Source organism: Balaenoptera borealis (genome assembly GCF_965194805.1).
Source record: "Balaenoptera borealis genome assembly, chromosome: 1".
NCBI classification, from domain to species: domain Eukaryota; kingdom Metazoa; phylum Chordata; class Mammalia; order Artiodactyla; family Balaenopteridae; genus Balaenoptera; species Balaenoptera borealis.
In genome coordinates this window covers 169000762-169019773 of record NC_138860.1, presented here as the reverse complement: position 1 = coordinate 169019773, position 19012 = coordinate 169000762, and the positions used below count along the sequence as shown (strand labels likewise).

Sequence of the window (19012 nt, the reverse complement as noted above, 5' to 3'; positions counted from 1 at the left end):
TCACAAAAGGACAAATATTGTACAATTTCAATTATATGAGGTACCAAGAATAGTGAAATTCATAGAAACAGAAAGTAGAATAGTGGTTATCAAAGGCTGGGGGAAGGGGAGAATGGGGAATTATTGCTTAATGGGTACAGAATTTCAATTTGGGAAGATGAAAAAGTTCTGGAGATGGATGGTGGTGATGACTGCACAACAATGTGAATGTACTTAATGCCACTGAACTGTACACTTAAACATGGTTTAAAAGGTATATTTTGTGATGTATATTTTACCACAATAAAACAATTTTTAATAACTAAGAATTTCTACCCATCAACAGACACCATAAGGAAAGCAAAATATGAACCACAATTTGGGAGAATATATTTGCAAAACATATAACTGACAAAGGAAGAGTACCTAGAATACATAAAGAACTCCTACAGATCAGTAAGGAAAAGTTAAAACCAAAAAAATTGTTTTGGCAAGACTTGACTTAACCAGAAATGACCAGAATGCATGCAAAGATTCTTCTTAGTAATAGGGAAATGAAAATTAAAACAACATTGAGACGCCATAGCATAACCCTATTTTGGCAAAAATTGAAGTCTGATAATATCAAGTGTTGGTAAAGATGTGGAGCTACTGGAATTTTGCACTGCTGGTGGGAGTACAAACTATTTTCAACCATTTTAGAAAACATCTGGCACTGTTTAAGTAAAGTTGAATATGTGTATACCCTATAACCCAGCAATTCCACTCCCAGGAATATTCCACGGAGCCACTCTTGCCCATATGTACCAAGAAACATACAAAACTGTTCATCATAGTAGCACCATATGTAATAGCAAAAAACTGCAAACAACCCAAACGTCCACGTGGAGTCAAGGAATAAATAAATTGTGGTATATTCGTGCAATAGGATACTTACTGCCAATACCTAGGATATGTGTGATCTTGGGAAAGTTACTTAACCTCTCTGTGCCTCAGTTTTCTCATCAGTAAAATGGGGATAATACAAGTATCAACCTCATAGTGTTAATGCAAGGATCATTATCATTATTCAAGACTCTTAGAACAGTGCCTGGAACTCAGCAAGCTCTCTCTATAAACTCTGATGTTGTTAAGATTCCTTGGCTCCTGCCCCTGAGAAAGTCCCTTCCGATACCTGACCAGACTTCAGTCTCTCCATTTCCCTTTAATCAATGTTGTCCTCACTGATCTTTCCCACCTTCCTCCTCCCCTCTTGACCATACCCTACCTACTGCTCTGCTCCTGCAATGCTCCAAGCTGCTTCCTGTCTCTGTACTTTTGCATGTGCTCTGTGCTCTTCCTAGTATGCCCTTCCTACCTTCTCTGCCTGCTGCACACCCACTACCTTTGCCCAGATGCAGCTCCCACAGCCCCCTCCTGTGCCCTACCCTACCTCCAAGCCCTCCCACCCACCCCTCCCTAGGGAAGACTCAATTGCTCTCTGGGTATCCAGAATCTGCTAGGTGTCAATCTGAATCTCAACTCTGGTTACTTGTTTGTCTCCCCACACTGGACTTTGAGATCCTGGAGGAGCACCCCCTCTTTGCTGAACAAATAAAGCCCCATAAAAATCTAAATCCCTTAGCCAGGCCTTTAGCATCCTGGCTCAGTGCACAGAGTGGAATTGAACAGGCCTGGATTCAAATCCTGACTCCACTTACTTACTGTGTGACCTTGAGTGAGTCACTTAGCTTCTCGGAATCCCAGTTTTCTTAATCAGCAAAACAAGGGTATTAACACTGACTTTTCATGCTTTTGTGAGGATTAAACATGAGATGACGACCTACGTGAAGCTCCTGGTATACAGTAAGCACTTAAAGAGCTATTCTTAGGCTGTCCATCTGCTGGAGACACGCTCCTCCCTCACACAACTCCTGATGCTTCGTAGCTGCAGACGGGGTACCTGAGTGTGGGAGCCTAGGTGGGGCCGGAGGAGCTGTGTGCCTCCCGAGCTGTGACAGGCAGAACAGGGGACACTGCCAGAGCTGCCCTCCCCATGTCCCCCGCTATCCCATCCACTGAGTGGCTCCAGACCTAACTGACCACCGTGGGGATCAAATAGAGAAGAAAATGGCACTTCAACCAACTTCCCCACCCCCCTCTAAGAGTCTCTATCTCAAACCAAAAGAACACAACACAGCCAGCCTCTCATACCAGATTCCCAGCAGTTCTGGGGCCCAGCTGATTCCCACATTTCATAGAGGAGGCAACTAAGATTCAGAGAAGAGACATCTCTCGTCTAAAGTCACTCCGTTGTAAGAAGCAAAGCCTGACCTTGAACCTGTCTATCTGCCCCTGACACGAGCCAAGCTGCCTCCAGGAGAAGATGCCAGGGCCCTCAAAGGGGATGCAGACCAGCTGGGCACTATGCCCACGCTTGCCCACGCCCCACTCAGCCCTGTCCTCAACCACCTGCCCGTCCCTGTCACAGCCCAGCCTCAATTCTTCTCCTGCAGCTGGCACCAGTTGCCGTGGCAACGGGTTGTTTGGGAAGCTGTGGGCTGATGGGCTGTGCCGCAGAGTCAAGGATGGGGCCTGGAGGAGAGAGCAGATGTGGGCTGCTTCCAGTCAAGGTGGGCAGGAACCTGGCTCCACCACCAAGCTCAAACACCCCCTCAAAACACTGCAGACCCAGGAATTCCAATTCCGGGCATCTGGCCCAAATAAATAATCTGAAATGGGGAGAAGCCAGATGCACAGGGGTGTTCACCCCGGCAGTCCTTAAAGCAGGACAAAATTGTATACATTAATAACAGGTAACATTTTTTAGTTTTTTCTTATACCAGGCACTATGCTAAATACTGAACACACATGTGTGTCATCTCATTTGCTCCTCACACCGCCCTATGAGGTAAGTACTTTTAATACCCCCATTTTGCAGATGAGGAAATTATACTCAGAAAGGTGAGGCCGCTTGCCTAGGTCACATTCAGAGAGGGGCAAAGCCAGGACTGAATGCCTGTCTGTCAGCCTCTGAGCTTTGTGCTCTTAACTTACATGACAGTGGTCGGAAATGAGAAGAGGAAGGCCCAGACCATCCTCTGGTCCTGGCAGTGCCTGTAGACAGCTATGATGCAGGGTTCAGGGAAAGCACAGACTTGGCAAAATTGTATGTACCAACTGGGAAACACCTTCAAATACTAAAGCACTTGAAAATTAAAGTACAAGTCCCAGAACAATGAGGCATGGCATGAGCCTACTTATATATAAAAAGGTGCCTTCAATATACAGATGTTCAATATACAGATGTTCATATATGTATAGAAGTTATAAAAAGGAGACTGGAAGGATGCTAAGCATTAACAGCAGACAAAGGGCAATTGGGCCGGGAGGCATTAAAAGGGATTTCCTCACTCTGTGTTAACAAATTCATTGTAAAACAATTTTTTTTAATACCTAAAAAATCAAGTTATAAATTGTGACATGGGGCTTCCCTGGTGGCGCAGTAGTTAAGAATCTGCCTGCCAATGCAAGGGACATGGGTTCGAGCCCTGGCCCGGGAAGATCCCACATGCTGTGGAGCAACTAAGCCTGTGCACCACAACTACTGAGCCCACGTGCCACAACTACTGAAGCCCGCACGCCTAGAGCCCGTGCTCCACAACAAGAGAAGCCACGAAAATGAGAAGCCTGTGCACCACAATGAAGAGTAGCCCCTGCTCACCGCAACTAGAGAAAGCCCACGCACAGCAACGAAGACCCAACACAGCCAAAAATAAAAACAAATAAATTAATTAATTTTAAAAAATTAAAAAAGAAATTGTGACATGCATGATCCCCTTTCTAGGCAAAGAAAAGATATATATGCATAGGAAAAAGATGGAAGAAAGGACATATATCAAAATGTCAACAGGATAGAACAGGATAGAAAGCCCAGAGATAAACCCACGCACATATGGTCACCTTATTTTTGATAAAGGAGGCAAGAATATACAATGGAGAAAAGACAGCCTCTTCAATAAGTGGTGCTGGGAAAACTGGACAGCTACATGTAAAAGAATGAAATTAGAATACTCCCTAACACCATACACAAAAATAAACTCAAAATGGATTAAAGACCTCAATGTAAGGCCAGCCTCTATAAAACTCTTAGAGGAAAACATAGGCAGAACACTCTACGACATAAATCACAGCAAGATCCTTTTTGACCCAACTCCTAGAGAAATGGAGATAAAAACAAAAATAAACAAATGGGACCTAATGAAACTTAAAAGCTTTTGCACAGCAAAGGAAAACATAAACAAGACGAAAAGACAACCCTCAGAATGGGAGAAAATATTTGCAAATGAAGCAACTGACGAAGGATTAATCTCAAAATTTACAAGCAGCTCATGCAGCTCAATATCAAAAAAAACAAACAACCCAATCCAAAAATGGGCAGAAGACCTAAATAGACATTTCTCCAAAGAAGAAATACAGATTGCCAATAAACACATGAAAAGATGCTCAACATCACTAATCATTAAAGAAATGCAAATCAAAACTACAATGAGATATCACCTCACACCAGTCAGAATGGCCATCATCAAAAAATCTACAAACAATAAATGCTGGAGAGGGTGTGGAGAAAAGGGAACCCTCTTGCACTGTTGGTGGGAATGTAAATTGATACAGCCACTATGGAAAACAGTATGGAGGTTCCTTTAAAAACTAAAAATAGAACTACCATACCACCCAGCAATCCCACTACTGGGCATATACCCTGAGAAAACCATAAGTCAAAAAGAGTCATGTACCACAATGTTCACTGCAGCTCTATTTACAATAGCCAAGACATGGAAGCAACCTAAGTGTCCATCGACAGATGAATGGATAAAGAAGATGTGGCACATATATACAATGGAATATTACTCAGCCATAAAAAGAAACGAAATTGAGTTATTTGTAGTGAGGTGGATGGACCTCGAGGCTGTCATACAGAGTGAAGTAAGTCAGAAAGAGAAAAACAAATACCTTATGCTAACATATATATGGAATCTAAAAAAAAAAAAAAAAGGTTCTGAAGAACCTAGGGGCAGGACAGGAATAAAGAAGCAGACATAGAGAATGGACTTGAGGACACGGGAAGGGGGAAGGGTAAGCTGCGACAAAGTGAGAGAGTGGCATGGACATATATACACTACCAAATGTAAAATAGATAGCTAGTGGGAAGCAGCTGCATAGCACAGGGAGATCAGCTCCGTGCTTTGTGACCACCTAGAGGGGTGGGATAGGGAGAGTGGGAGGGAGACGCAAGAAGGAGGGGATATGGGGATGCATGTTTATGTATAGCTGATTCACTGTTATAAAGCAGAAACTAACACACCACTGTAAAGCAATTATACTCCAATAAAGATGTTAAAAAAAAGAATATTAACTGTATCTTATAACTTAACATATACTAGGTTCTAATAGAATTTTGACGTTATTAATAAAACTTGTCGCAATTACAAAAAAAATGTCAACGGGAGATAGCTGTGAATGTTGGCATTATGGGGATTTTTATTTCTTCCTTATTTTCTACAAAAAACACATATTCGTTTTTTTATTAAAAATTAATGTTTTTGAGTGATGTTTGCAAAGACAATGTAATAGCACTTCTAATGTAATTATAGTACCAAATAGCGGTCAATCACACAGGCAGCTCATTGGTTCCTATCCCAGTTCTACTAATTTGCTGTTTGGTCTTGACATAGTCACTTTACCTGTCTGAGCCTCAGTGCCCACAACATTAAAATGGGTATACATCATTAGCATCTACCTCGTATGGTTGTTAGGAAGATGGAAGATAAAGAGCTCGGGAATATACCCAGCTCATGGTAGGCAGGCCAGCTGCTATTACTGCTGTGATCCTAGCAGGGAATGTGCACAAGCAAGCAGTCCAGCAAGCTCTCCAGACAGACTGCCTGGGTCTGCATCCTTGCTCTGTCATTTACCAGCTGTGGGACCTTGGGCCTGTAACCTTACCTCTCTGGGCTTCAGGTGAAGACTAAACCAAAACCACTTAGCACATAATACATATTCAATCAATGTGATAAAAATTTAACTATGTGACTACTATATATAAAATAGATAACCAACAAGGACCTACTGTATAGCACAGGGAACTAACTATACTCAATATTTTGTAATAACCTATAAGGGGAAAGAATCTGAAAAACAATATATATATACATATATATGTATATATATATATCACTGAATTGCTATGCTGTACACTTGAAACTAACATGATATTGTAAATCAAATACTTAAATGAAAAAAAATTCAACTATGTGAGAAATATACGTCAAACACAGGTAATGCCATCTTCTGCCTTTGGTGTACAAACATGTTAGCTATGATTATTAATAAAATGACAAATATTACTATCAGTAAAAGAACAATGGAAAGGGAAGCAGTGAATACAGGGAACACAGCCAGGCACTGCCTCCCTTGCTGTGTGAGCTTAGAGAAGTTATCAAATTTCTCTGAGCCTCAGTTTCCCCATCTGGAAATACAGGGCTAATGCCTGTCTCATAAGGCTATTATAACACTCAAGGAAAAGCAAATTTAACATAAATGGATTTACCTTGTGCCTTATGCTAGGCACGTTAGTTTACACCATCATCTCATTTAACCCTCAAAACCAGGGGTCCTCATCCCCCGGCCACGGAGGGGAACTGGTCTGTGGCCTGTTAGGAACCAGGCTGAACAGCAGAAGGTGAACTGCGGCTGAGCGAGCGAAGCTTCATCTGTATTTACAGCCGCTCCCCATTGCTCCTGTCTCTGTACTTTTGCATGTGCTCTGCGCTCTTCCTAGTATGCCCTTCCTACCTCCTCTGCCTGCTGCATATATATGCTCGCATTACTGCCTGAGCTCCGCCTCCTGTCAGATCAGCGGTGGCATTAGATTCTCATAGGAGCGTGAGCCCTACTGTGAACTGCACATGCGAGGGATCTAGGTTGCACACTCCTTATGAGAATCTAATGCCTGATTATCTGAGGTGGAGCTGAGGCGGTGATCCTAGCACTGGGGAGCGGCTACAAACACAGATTATCATTAGCAGAGAGGTTTGACTGCACAGAGACCATAATAAATCAATTTCTTGCAAACTCATATGAAAACCCTATTAGTGAGTGGCAAGTGAAAACAAGCTAAGGGCTCCCACTGATTCTGCATTATGGTGAGTTGTATAATTATTTCATTATATATTACAATGTAATAATAATAGAAATGAAGTGCACAATAAATGTAATGCACTTGAATTATCCCAAAACCATCCCCTGACTCTGGTCCGTGGAAAAATTGTCTTCCACGTAACTGGTCCCTGGTGCCAGAAAGGTTAGGGACTGCTGCTCAAAACAACCCCATTGGGGCTTCCCTGGTGGCACAGTGGTTAAGAATCCGCCTGCCAATGCAGGGGACATGGGTTCCAGCCCTGGTCTGGGAAGATCCCACATGCCACGGAGCAACTAAGCCCGTGAGCCACAACTACTGAGCCCCCGTGCTGCAACTAATGAAGCCCACACGTCTAGAGCCCATGCTCCGCAACAAGAGAAGCCACCGCAATGAGAAGCCCTCTCACCTCAACAAAGAGTAGCCCCCGCACGCAGGTAGAGAAAGCCTGTGCGGAGCAACAAAGACCCAACACAGCCAAAAAATAATAATAATAATAATAAAGTAAAATAAATTTTAAAAAATAAAGTATAGGATGTGGATGTGTGTAGGTTATATGCAAATATTATGAAAAAAAAAAACCAACCCCATTAAATTGGAATTAGTATTCCCTTTTTACAGATGAGGAAACAGGTTAAAAAATATTCCAGGGTCACTCAACAAGGAAGTGGGCAGAGATAAGATTTCAATCCAGGACTCACTGACTCCAAAAGATAATGATGCCCTTCCTATCTCAACCTCTCAGACTCAACCTACCAGTTTGGGGCAGCCTCCTGGGCTGGATTCCTCTGCCTGGTCCTGGTTGGAGTCGTCCGGGCATCTGTCAGTGCCCTGGTCCTGGGCATGGGGCACCAGGCCCCTGCTCAACTGTTTAGCACACTTGGATCTTCTCCGCCCCATGGATGGGCCTGAGCTAGCCTTGCTGGCTACAGGCTGCAGGGCAGCAGCGAGTCCCTGTCCTGGCATCTCCCCAGACACTGGCTGAGCCGTGACCTCCAACTCCTCCTGGTTGTGTGAGGTGGCAGGGCCATCACCACCGCCAGGCCCCACGATGTGCCTGGCTTCTTTCTGCTCTGTGGAAGCCTTTCCGGACACTCCCAGGCACAGTACAGGGCTCTGTGGAGAATCCCGGGCAGCTGGCTGAAGGGACTCGCCTCCACTGGGCAGTGGGGACCTGACAGGGTCACAGGGGCTGCCTGGCTGGGTCCCGCCCTCTGCAGTGGGCAAATATTCAAACTTCTCAATCCCTGAGGCATAGCTCATCCAACTTCCACCTGGATCTCCAGGCCCACACCCAGTGTCCTTGCAAGAGAGAGGACTGCAAGGGCCTCCCAAGGATTCCACATCAGCACCTTGGGGGGAGTCTCCCACAGACTGGGGCTTGTCCCCACCAGGGCTCTGACCAAGCCACAAGAAGCCATCAGCCCCCTCCTCCTCCTCTGAGGGGGCCTCAGACCTCCTGCTTTTCTTTCTTGTTCCCACGGACGCACTACAAAGATTCCTGGGCCAGCTTCCAGCTAAGATGTCGTGCATTGTAACCTGGAGTCTCTTGGAGGCCTGAGCCCTCCCGTGGGCAGGCACTGTGGGCGGCTGGATGTGGAGCCTGGGGCCGGGCACCGAATCCTGGCTCTCTCCCATAGCTTGCAGCCCCAGGACCACCTCGGCCTCCAGGCTAGTCCCAGGAGCACCCACTACCTGGGAGCTGGCATCTTGATGAGCCTCTTCCCTGAGGACCCTCTTCCTGCTGCCCACCCAAACTGGGGCCCCAGAGCTCTCTCCTGGCAGATCTGGTGCCAGGCCTACCACGGAGCTGGTTTCTTCCATATCCTCTTGGAAAGGCCCACAGCTGTTGTGGAGACTGAGAACGGGGTCCTCTGTGCTGGAGCCCTCTGCAGCTGCCTCCTGAGACATGTCTGCCCACCGACAGGGGCCCACAGAAGGCAGGCCCTGTGAGGAGACAGAAAGGGACTTCATCACGGAGAGTCTGACCCGCCAGCCCACTCAGGACACCAGGCCAGTGGGAACCTGGGAGGCAGCCGCCCTTACAGGTGGCACCTCCAGGGCACCCAGGTACCACTGATGTAAGCACCCCAGGTGAGGGAGGGGAGGCCTGTCTCCAAGCAGGGTTGAGCTACGGCCACCTTTAAGGTCTTCCCCTCTCTGAGAGTTCACACTTTTGCTTAAATGGGCCATAATAACAGCAGTTATCATTTATTAATTAGTTACTTCTGTGCATTATTTCATTTCATGCTGGCAGCCACAGGTGAGGAAACTGAAATTCAGTGACTTGCGCAAGGACACGCGCAGATAAGAAGTGGAAGAGCCGGGATTCTCTCCCCAACAGAAAGCCCAGCCCTAAACCACTGTGAACCAAGCAGACACTAACGAAGTTAATTCCCATCACCCTGACCGCCCCCGCCTCACATCGGGCCTGGTCTGATAGACACTCCAATCAGGTTCCCAGACCTGACCCGGCAGTCCCCCACCGGCCCACACGCTCTCACCTGGGGTCTCTGGGCTCCACCTCTCGGGGTTCCACCCCCAACTGTAAAGGGCCTGAGAACACGTGAGGCGGGCAGCCCTGAGGGAGGGATGGGGGCGGAGTCTGTTGATACGCAAAGGGCGGTACCCCATGCGTGCTGGCGTCCCTGTTCCGGCAGAGGGCGCTCTCCCCCACCGAGGGCTTCCCGGAGGAGGTGCCTGGTGACGAAGGACCTTGAATGCCTGCCTGCCTGCCTGCCTGCCTGCCTGCCTGCCTGCCTGAGAGTTTAAACTTGATCATAAGGCGATGGGGAGTTACTGAAACTGCCTGAACCTCTAGAGGAATGTCAGAATCAGATCTAGAGTTTTGCTCAATTATTTATTTTAATTATTGTTATCTCAAATATAATTCATATAGATGAAAATGCACCGATGCAATGCCCAACAGAGAGATTAGAAATAAAAAGCTAAAAATGTCGTCTCACTCCCCAACTCTTGGAAGCAACCTTCCTTTCTTTCTTTCCTTCTTTCTTTCTTTTTTTAAAATTCATATAACGATGAATAATATACTCATGCCTCTATTACTTGGTTTATTAATGTTAACAGTATCTACTGACTACCTGCTGTGTGATTTCATTAATCAACCTTTCCCCTTTCTCCTCCCAGTTTTTGTTTTTATATTTATCTTTTTTTTTTTTTTTTTTTTTTTTTTTTTTTTTGGCTGTGTTGGGTCTTCGTTTCTGTGCTAGGGCTTTCTCCAGTTGCGGCAAGGGGGGGCCACTCTTCATCGCGGTGCGCGGGCCTCTCACTGTCGCGGCCTCTCTTGTTGCGGAGCACAGGCTCCAGACGCGCAGGCTCAAAAATTGTGGCTCACGGGCCCAGTTGCTCCGCGGCATGTGGGATCTTCCCAGACCAGGGCTCGAACCCATGTCCCCTGCATTGGCAGGCGGATTCTCAACCACTGCACCATGAGGGAAGCCCTTTTTTTTTTTTTCATTGGTTGCTGTTACAGTCTTCCCTCTGTATGGGGGATTCGGTTCCCCAACCCCCAAGCACACCAAAATTCCCGAATGCTCAAGTTCCTTATATCTATCAAATGGCACAGCATTTGTATATAACCTATGTACCTCTTCCCAAATACTTTGTCATCTCTAGATTATTTATAATACCTCGTAGAATGTAAATGCTGTGTAAATATTTAGCATGTGCCCAGCAAATTCAAGTTTTGCTTTTGGGGACTTTCTTGAAATTTTTTAAAAAATATTTTCCATCTGAGGTTGGTTGAATCCAGATCTGGAACCAGAACATATGGAGGGTCAACTGTATCAGTTTAAATAATAGTCTTAAATGTCTGTTTCTTCTTTTTGTATTTCTTGACTCTCCTTGTGAAATGAATAATTTCCCCTCCTCGCTTCTGCCTTCCTCCATCAACTCAACCTTAACTTTTGCTTTAAGGTTGTTAGCATGTACATTCTCTCTTGTAAACATAATTCAGTTTGCCATACTTTGCCTGTATGTATTTCTTAACATTGAAAACCAAATGACATTTATATCATTATGACTATGTAAATACTTTCATTTCAGAACCAGGGATTTGATAGACCTCACTGAGAGGGAGATGGAATTCCCCAGCACTAAACCTGTGACATGTGAGGCTGAGAAGCTTCCAGGTCAATGAATTACTACACCCAGTTAGAATGAATACATTTCGATATATGTAGATTAACATGGATGTATCTCAAAGACATAATGTTGAATTAAAAAAGCAAATGTTAGTGAGCGAAACTGAGTGCTGGGTATATGAAAACTCTCTATACTAATCTTCAATATTTTTCTTTAAATCTAAAACTCTTCTAGAAGATAAATTTTAATTAAAAAAAAAAAAAAGGAAGTTGTAGTTTGATCCATATTGAAAACTCTTATGATATGGCTGCCAGGGTCACAAATGAGGTAAGAGTTGAGATTGGATGTCACCAATGACCACAATTACTGCTCTAAAGAAAAAACTTTTTGGAGTGAGATGACCTCCCACTATGGAACGTCCTGGCCATGATGGCAGAGACGTGGACCAGGGCCCCTAAGACTAAGTGGACTGTTATTCTGGTCCATTCAGATAATGGATGTCTCCCATCACTGGGCAAAGAAAGGGGGAGTGAAGGTACCACGTGGCATAGAGGATAAAAGGACAATGGTGGCTAATACAAATAGTGCTACTTCAAGCCAGGGACTGGTCTAAATCCTTGACCTGTATTAATCCTATGTTTACCTCTTTTAATTTACCTATATTAATTCTTACACCAAGTCTAAGAGGTAAATACTGTTATTATCCCGATTTCGTTTTTTAAAATGTACTTATTTTTATTATTTATTTTATTTTTGGCTGCGTTGGGTCTTCATTGCTGCGCGCGGGCTTTCTCTAGTTGCGGTGAGCAGTGGCTACTCTTCGTTGCGGTGCGCGGGCTTCTCATTGCGGTGTCTTCTCTTGTTGCGGAGCACGGGCTCTAGGCGCGCGGGCTTCGGTAGTTGTGGCTCGCGGGTTCTAGAGCGCAGGCTCAGTAGTGGCGCATGGGCTTAGTTGCTCCGCGGCATGTGGGATCTTCCCGGACCAGGGCTCGAACCCATGTCCCCTGCATTGGCAGGCGGATTCGTAACCACTGGGCCACCAGGGAAGTCCCTAGATTTTCTACTCCTTATAACATTTGGTGAAATTCATTGGAAAATTATATGGTGCCATTTGGTGAATGAGACATTTTACTACTACTTTGATTTATTAAATGACTATTGGTTTGTTCAGTTCTATTTGTTTTTGAAACAATTTTAGTAATTTATATTTTCCTAAAATTTGTCCATTTTATCAAGGTTTTCAAATTTAATGGCACAAAGTTGTCCATAGTATTCCATGATTCAAAAGATCTCTGTTGTATCAGAGTTATATTCCCCTTTTCATTCCTAATAATGTTTATTTGGGCTTGTTCTCTTTCTCTCTCTCCTGATCAGTCTTTCTAGGGTGTTTTTCAAAGAATTAGACTTTTGTTTTGCTTGTTATCTCTGTTTTTTTGTTGTTGTTGTCATTATATATATACATACATATATTTATTCATATATATATATATATATATATATATATATATTTTTTTTTTTTTTTTTTTTTTTTTTTTGGCCGCACCACACAGCTTGTGGGATCTTAGTTCCCCAACCAGGGATTGAACCTGGGCCCCAGCAGCAAAAGTGCCGAGTCCTAACCACTGGACCGCCAGGGAATTTCCGTTGTCATTATATTTTCTACTTCCTTATCTTCTGCTCTTTCTTTCATTACTTGATTTCTTCAACTTCCTTTGGTTTACTATTGTTCTTTTAATTCCTTCTTAACCTGAACCTTCAGCTCATTTTAAAAACTATTTTTATTCATAATTAATTCATTTAATGCTATACATTCTTCTCTAAGTACTTCTTTAGCTGCATCCTACAAGCCCTCATAGGTAACGGTGATGCTTTTTCGTCATTCAGCTATAAGAATTTTATAATTTGTTATAATTTACTCTCTTATTCATGGATAGTTTAGAAGTTTATGGGTGCATTTAGGGTTCAAATAAATGAAAAAATTAAAGCTACCTGTTATTATTGAAAATAAATGTAATTTTACTGCATTGTGATGAGATAAAGCGGTATATAATGTTGACTTTGAGAAATGTTTAAGATTTCCTTTGTGAGCCGTTAATATTTGTTGTGTGCTTCAACTACTGAGCCCGAGTGCCACAACTACTGAAGCCCACACACCTAGAGCCTGTGCTCCGAAGCAAGAGAAGCCACCGCAATGAGAAGCCCGCGCACCTAAACAAAGACCCAATGCAACCAAAAATAAACAAATAAATAAAAATAAAATAAAATAAATTTTAAAAATATTTGTGTGCTTGAAATAATGTAAACTCTCAGTTTAACGGTGTAAGCTTTTCTTGCCTCTTTATATATTAAAGGTTTATAACCACGTTTTCAAATCCATAGTAATCTATAGCAATCTGAATCTGTAGAAATCAGCGTTCAGTGCACAAGACAGAGAAACCACTCCAGGTATTTTAAGCAAAATGAACATTAAGTTTTTACAGAGTCATTGGAAGGGCTGTAGGAGTACACTTGAGGTTGGGTCTCTGGGATGCTATCTATCCCTAGAACCACGTTTACGATACACTGTTGTAACAAGCCAAAGAGTGGGACACAAGCACTGCCAACACTGACACTGCTTCCTAACATTCACAGAACCAGAGGCCAGTCATTGACACAGAAAAACTCGATGGCTCTAGGATTGTGCTTGTAAGCAATAACAGCCCAAGGAAAAGGACAATGATCTCTGCCTCTCATCCACCTTCTAGATCTTGCACTGTGGCACCAAGTGGTGGAAACTAATCCACATCTGGAACACTAGCTGTGAGAGACTCTGGGAAACAGTTTTTAGCTTTCCATCCTCTGCACACTAGGGTGTGGGAATAGATGCCAAGTGAGTCCTTCCACATTTTCCTCTATAATATATTAATTTTTCATCTACTTGATCTATCAATTTCTGAGAGGTGTGTTTTTAAATCTCACACTATTATTGTAGACTTGTCAATTTCTCCCTTTACTTCAGTACGTTCCTGCTTTATATACCTCAAAACACTTTTTAAAGTGCATACAAATTCATAAATAATTTTAAATCTTTTTGGTAGATTATAACTTTCATCAGTGTCAAATGTTCTTCTTTCTTCCTACTAATGTTATTTTGCTTTAATTCAGTTTTTCTGATATTAATATGAATACATTTTTGCCTTTCAGTCAGTATTTACCTGGTGTAATTTTTCTATTATTTTCAACCTTTATGTGTAGTTTTGCTTTTCACTATTCGTCTTGTAAACGGCATATAGTTAGGCTTTAGAAATCCAATCAGAGCCTCTTTGTCTCCCATTAGTGTGTTTTACCTATTCATATGATTGGGACGATGGATATATTTGGTCTTATTTCTACCATTGCTCTTTATGCTTTCTTATCGCAAATTCTCTGCTTTCTTTTTATTCCTTTTTGCCTTCTTTAGGACTTGTCAAATTATACTTACCCCCTTTATTTTCCTCCACCAGATTGGAAATTATATTTTCCTACTTCTAGTCTTTAACAGTTACCCTTACATTTATAACATATGAACTTTCATTTATATTTATCCAAGAAAGTCTACATTGACATTTTTATTCTTCTCCCAAGTAAGACAATTTCCTTTAACATGATTTCACCCCTCCTAAAACATCTCCATTTCTTTGCTATTTTAATTTCACCCTTTTTTCCCTTTCTTTGAAGACGTATAAAATTATTCTTTAACTTTTTTACGGTCAATACTTACTTCAATTTATCACCAGGATTTTTTTTTTTTTTTTTTTCCTCTCGGATGCTTCTTGCATTAAACCCATAGAAGTGAAACTAGAGATGGAGTAACCACATGGGAGGATGCAGACAGGATCCAGGCGTCAGATGGTTTCTTTAGAAAATATCTATTGAACATTTGCTATGGGTCAGGACTTTCTGTATATTATCTCATTTAATATTCTCATCAGCTCTATAAGGCATCATTATTCACTTTTTACAGAAGAGGAAAGCTGAGGTTCAAGTAGGTGAAGTAACTTCCCTAGGATCATGCAAGATCTGGAGAGAAGTAGAGCTGGTAGTTCAACTTCAAGTCCAACTCCAAGGAAAGAGTATTTTGGTTTCTGGGAGGGTTTTTTTCCCCCTGCTAATAAGTCATTTCTCTTGGAATAATTTTAGGCTCCCAGAAAAGTTACAAACATAATATAATACATAATTAGGTTTATCATAGTCATTGAGTATATAGTACACATTCTCATCACTGGTCCATACAAGGCCTCCCTTAAATTGCTTATGAATTTATGTATTTATTTTAATAATATAAAACAATCCATGGAGCCACTGCCCAATACGAAAAATAAAACACTGATAAGAACTTGCATCTACAGTCTGGTCCTCCACACTTCAATCCACCCAAAATGAATTTGAATCCTGTGTTCAGTGTTCTCTTGCTTTCTTTTTTATGTAGTTTTATCAAATCTATATCTATTTCCCAAAAGTATATTTTTTTCTAGTATTCAATTTTTATAAAAAGGGTACCATGTTGAGTGTGATATTTGGTGATATACTTTTATTTTAATTAATTAATTTATTTATTTTTGGCTGCATTGGGTCTTTGTTGCTGCGCACAGGCTTGCTCTAGTTACAGTGAGTGGGGTCTACTCTTCGTTGCGGCGCGCAGGCTTCTCACTGTGGTGGCTTCTCTTGTTATGGAGCGCGGGCTCTGGGGCGCGGGCTTCCGTAGTTGTGGCACGTGGGCTCAGTAGTTGTGGCTCACAGGCTTAGTTGCTCCGCAGCATGTGGGATCTTCCCAGACCAGGGCTCGAACCTGTGTCTCCTGCACTGGCAGGCATATTCTTAACCACTGCGCCACAAGGGAAGCCCCTGGTGATATACTTTTTTTAATATATAAATTTATTTAATTTATTTAATTATTTTTGGCTGGGTTGGGTCTTTGTTGCCGCGCGTGGGCTTTCTTTAGTTGCGGTGAGCGGGGGCTACTCTTCGTTGTGGTGCGCAGGCTTCTCAATGTGGTGGCTTCTCTTTGTTGTAGAGCACGGGCTCTAGGCACGCGGGCTTCAGTAGTTGTGGCATGCGGGCTCAGTAGTTGTGGCTCTTGGGCTCTAGAGCGCAGGCTCAGTAGTTGTGGTGCACGGGCTTAGTTGCTCTGTGGCATGTGGGATCTTCCCTGACCAGGGCTTGAACCCGTGTCCCCTGCATTGGCAGGCAGATTCTTAACCACTGTGTCACCAGGGAAGTCCCCCTGGTGATATACTTTTATCACTCAAAATTATGTTGCTAAATTCCATCCAGACTGTTGCATTTAACCTTACCGCATTCATTTTGACTGCTGTATAATACTCCATCGTATGTTATTCTAGAATTTCTGTGTCTGTTCTCCTGCCAGTGCTTTTGTGCCAACAGGAACATTCTTGTATCTCCTGATGTACACGGTAAGATTATCTCTTGAATATAAAGATAGGAGTGGAATTGCTGGGTCACAGTTGTCTTAGTTTGGGTCCCCTAAAGCAGAGCCTGAGACAAAAGGGATGCTGATAATTTATTTGAGGAGTCATGCCAGGAAGCAAGAGAGAGTGAGACAGGGAAGGAGGAAAATACAACATAAGGGAGAAATATTGAGGTGACTGCTAGGGGCTGGTTCCCAGAATTGTGGGCCTGAAGGATGGACAGCAGGGGCATTTATCTGCAGGCTCCTGAGCCCCATTGATCAAGGGATGCCCCCGGGATGTTAACTTCCCTACGTTTCTAGCTGTGCTTGTGGATGGGCGGAGTGCTGCCACCCCCAGCCACCCAGGGGAGAAAACCCTGGGCAGAAAACAGAAAAATGTGTACCTATGCTGTGTGGGGAGCTGTCAGCACACGTGAGTCCTGAGCTGGGCGGAAGGGGATTACAGCTGTGGCTTAAAGGTGAACTAAGGGGATGTGACACTGGCACCAGAGGCGACTACTAGATAGAATGGGTGAATGTTGGAGTTTACACACTAATGCCCGACTGTGTTCCTAAGTAGTTGTGCCAACTTACACTCTCACCACCAACGTGGGAGAAACCCAATGACTCTGCATCCTAACAGTCCCGTTTTCTCGCTTCTTAATGACCACTTCCTTTTTTTTAATTTTACTTTTATTTTATTTTATTGAAGTATTTACAATGTTGTGTTTATTTCTGCTGTACAGCTAAGTGACTCATTTATACATATATATACATTCTTTTTCATATTCTTTTCCATTATATTTTATCATGGGATATTGGATATAGTTCCCTGTGCTATACAGTAGGACCTTGTTGTTTATCCATTCTATATATAATAGTTTGCATCTGCTAATCCCAAACTCCCAATCCATCCCTCCCCCAACCCCCTACTCCTTGGCAACCACAAGTCTGTTCTCTATGTCTGTGAGTCTGTTTCTGTTTCATAGATAAGTTCATTTGGGTTACTGAACACTTTCTAATTCTTAGTAGCCTGCCTCTCTCTCTCTTTCTCTCTCTCTCTCTCTCCTTCTTCTTTCTTTCCTGCGATAAATATTTTTTGGGGGGGCATATATTTCCTTTACATTTTTAAGGAAAAACAAATCTTTTATTTTTTCAAGGAGTAGTTTATCTGTTGAGAGTGTCAATTGCCTGGGACTTCCCTGGTGGTCCAGTGGGTAAGACTCTGTGCTCCCAATACAGGGGGCCCGGGTTCGATCCCTGGTCGGGGAACTAGATCCCGCATGCATGCTGCAACTAAGAGTCTGCATGCCGCAACTAAGACCCGGCGCAGCCCAAAATAAATAATAATTTTAAAAAAAGAGAGTGTCAATTGCTACAGAAGAACCTGGAAATATAAAGACTAAGGCCCAGCATATCACTTGTATGTGGAATTGAAAGTATGACACAAATGAACTTATTTACGAAACAGAAACAGACTCCCACACACATAGAAAACAAACTTATGGTTACCAAAGGGGAAAGGGGGTGGGGGAGGGATAAATTAGGAGTTTGGGATTAGCAGATACAAACTACTATATATAAAATAAACAACAGGGCCCTACTGTATAGCACAGGGAACTATAGTCAATATCCTGTAATAAACCATAATGGGGAAAAGAAAAAAAGGAAAGGAAGGGCCCATCATGAAGCCCGGGGGGTATTGGTGACTCCAGCAGGAGTGGCGGGGGTGGGTGTGCGGGTGAGAGGTGAGGGTTGAGTTGATCAAAACTCAGAGGGATAAGGAGTGGGGTGACAGAAGGGAACCAAGCTGGCGGTTTGATAGCAAAAGGAAGGAGAGGATTGCAAGGTCAAGGGGAGAGGATTTCCAGAAAAGGGAGCATTGAGTTTACAGGCAAGTGAGAAGGAAGCAGGGAAGAGGGGATGATGGAGATGCAGGAGCAAGGGGCTGCCTCAGTATTTAGAGCATGTGGGCAGTACAGCTCTCTCCTCTTGCGCAAAGGGCACTGACTTTGGAGCCAGCCAGATGTAGGTTCAAATCCCAGGGCTGCCATTAGCGAGAGGGCGGCAATGCACCTGGCAGAGTGACGTGAGGAGCACCTAGACCAGTAGCTACTCAACACTTGGTGGTTCTTTCCCTCCCTTCCCCCTCCCAAAGTGTCTGAGGCCCAGTCTAGATTGGCAAGCTGGGAGGTGACACTTGGCTGAGTGGGCTGCAGGGCCGGAAATTCCATGCATCGGAGGAAGGGAAGGGGATGGGGAGAGCTGAGGCCTGGAGCCCAGATGCGAAGAAACAAAGGGGCTCCTGAGAATCAGGGAGAGAC

The 19012-nt window shown here is 43.4% G+C and overlaps 1 protein-coding gene across 8 annotated transcripts in view; it reads right to left on the bottom strand.

Moving 5' to 3' along the window:
* The window catches only part of SPOCD1 (SPOC domain containing 1), a 169865-nt gene that overhangs the window by 20095 nt on the left and 130758 nt on the right, over positions 1-19012 (bottom strand). For 4 of the 8 annotated variants that reach the window (XM_082345333.1, XM_082345337.1, XM_082345334.1 and 1 more), the window contains exon 1: positions 7913-9647. In XM_082345333.1, the coding sequence (XP_082201459.1) occupies positions 7913-9130 (1218 nt within the window). In that variant the 5' untranslated portion in view covers positions 9131-9647. Of the gene's footprint in view, positions 1-7912; positions 9648-19012 lie in introns of those variants that run through there. The other 4 variants (XM_082345336.1, XM_082345335.1, XM_082345339.1 and 1 more) reach the window with 3 other exon arrangements.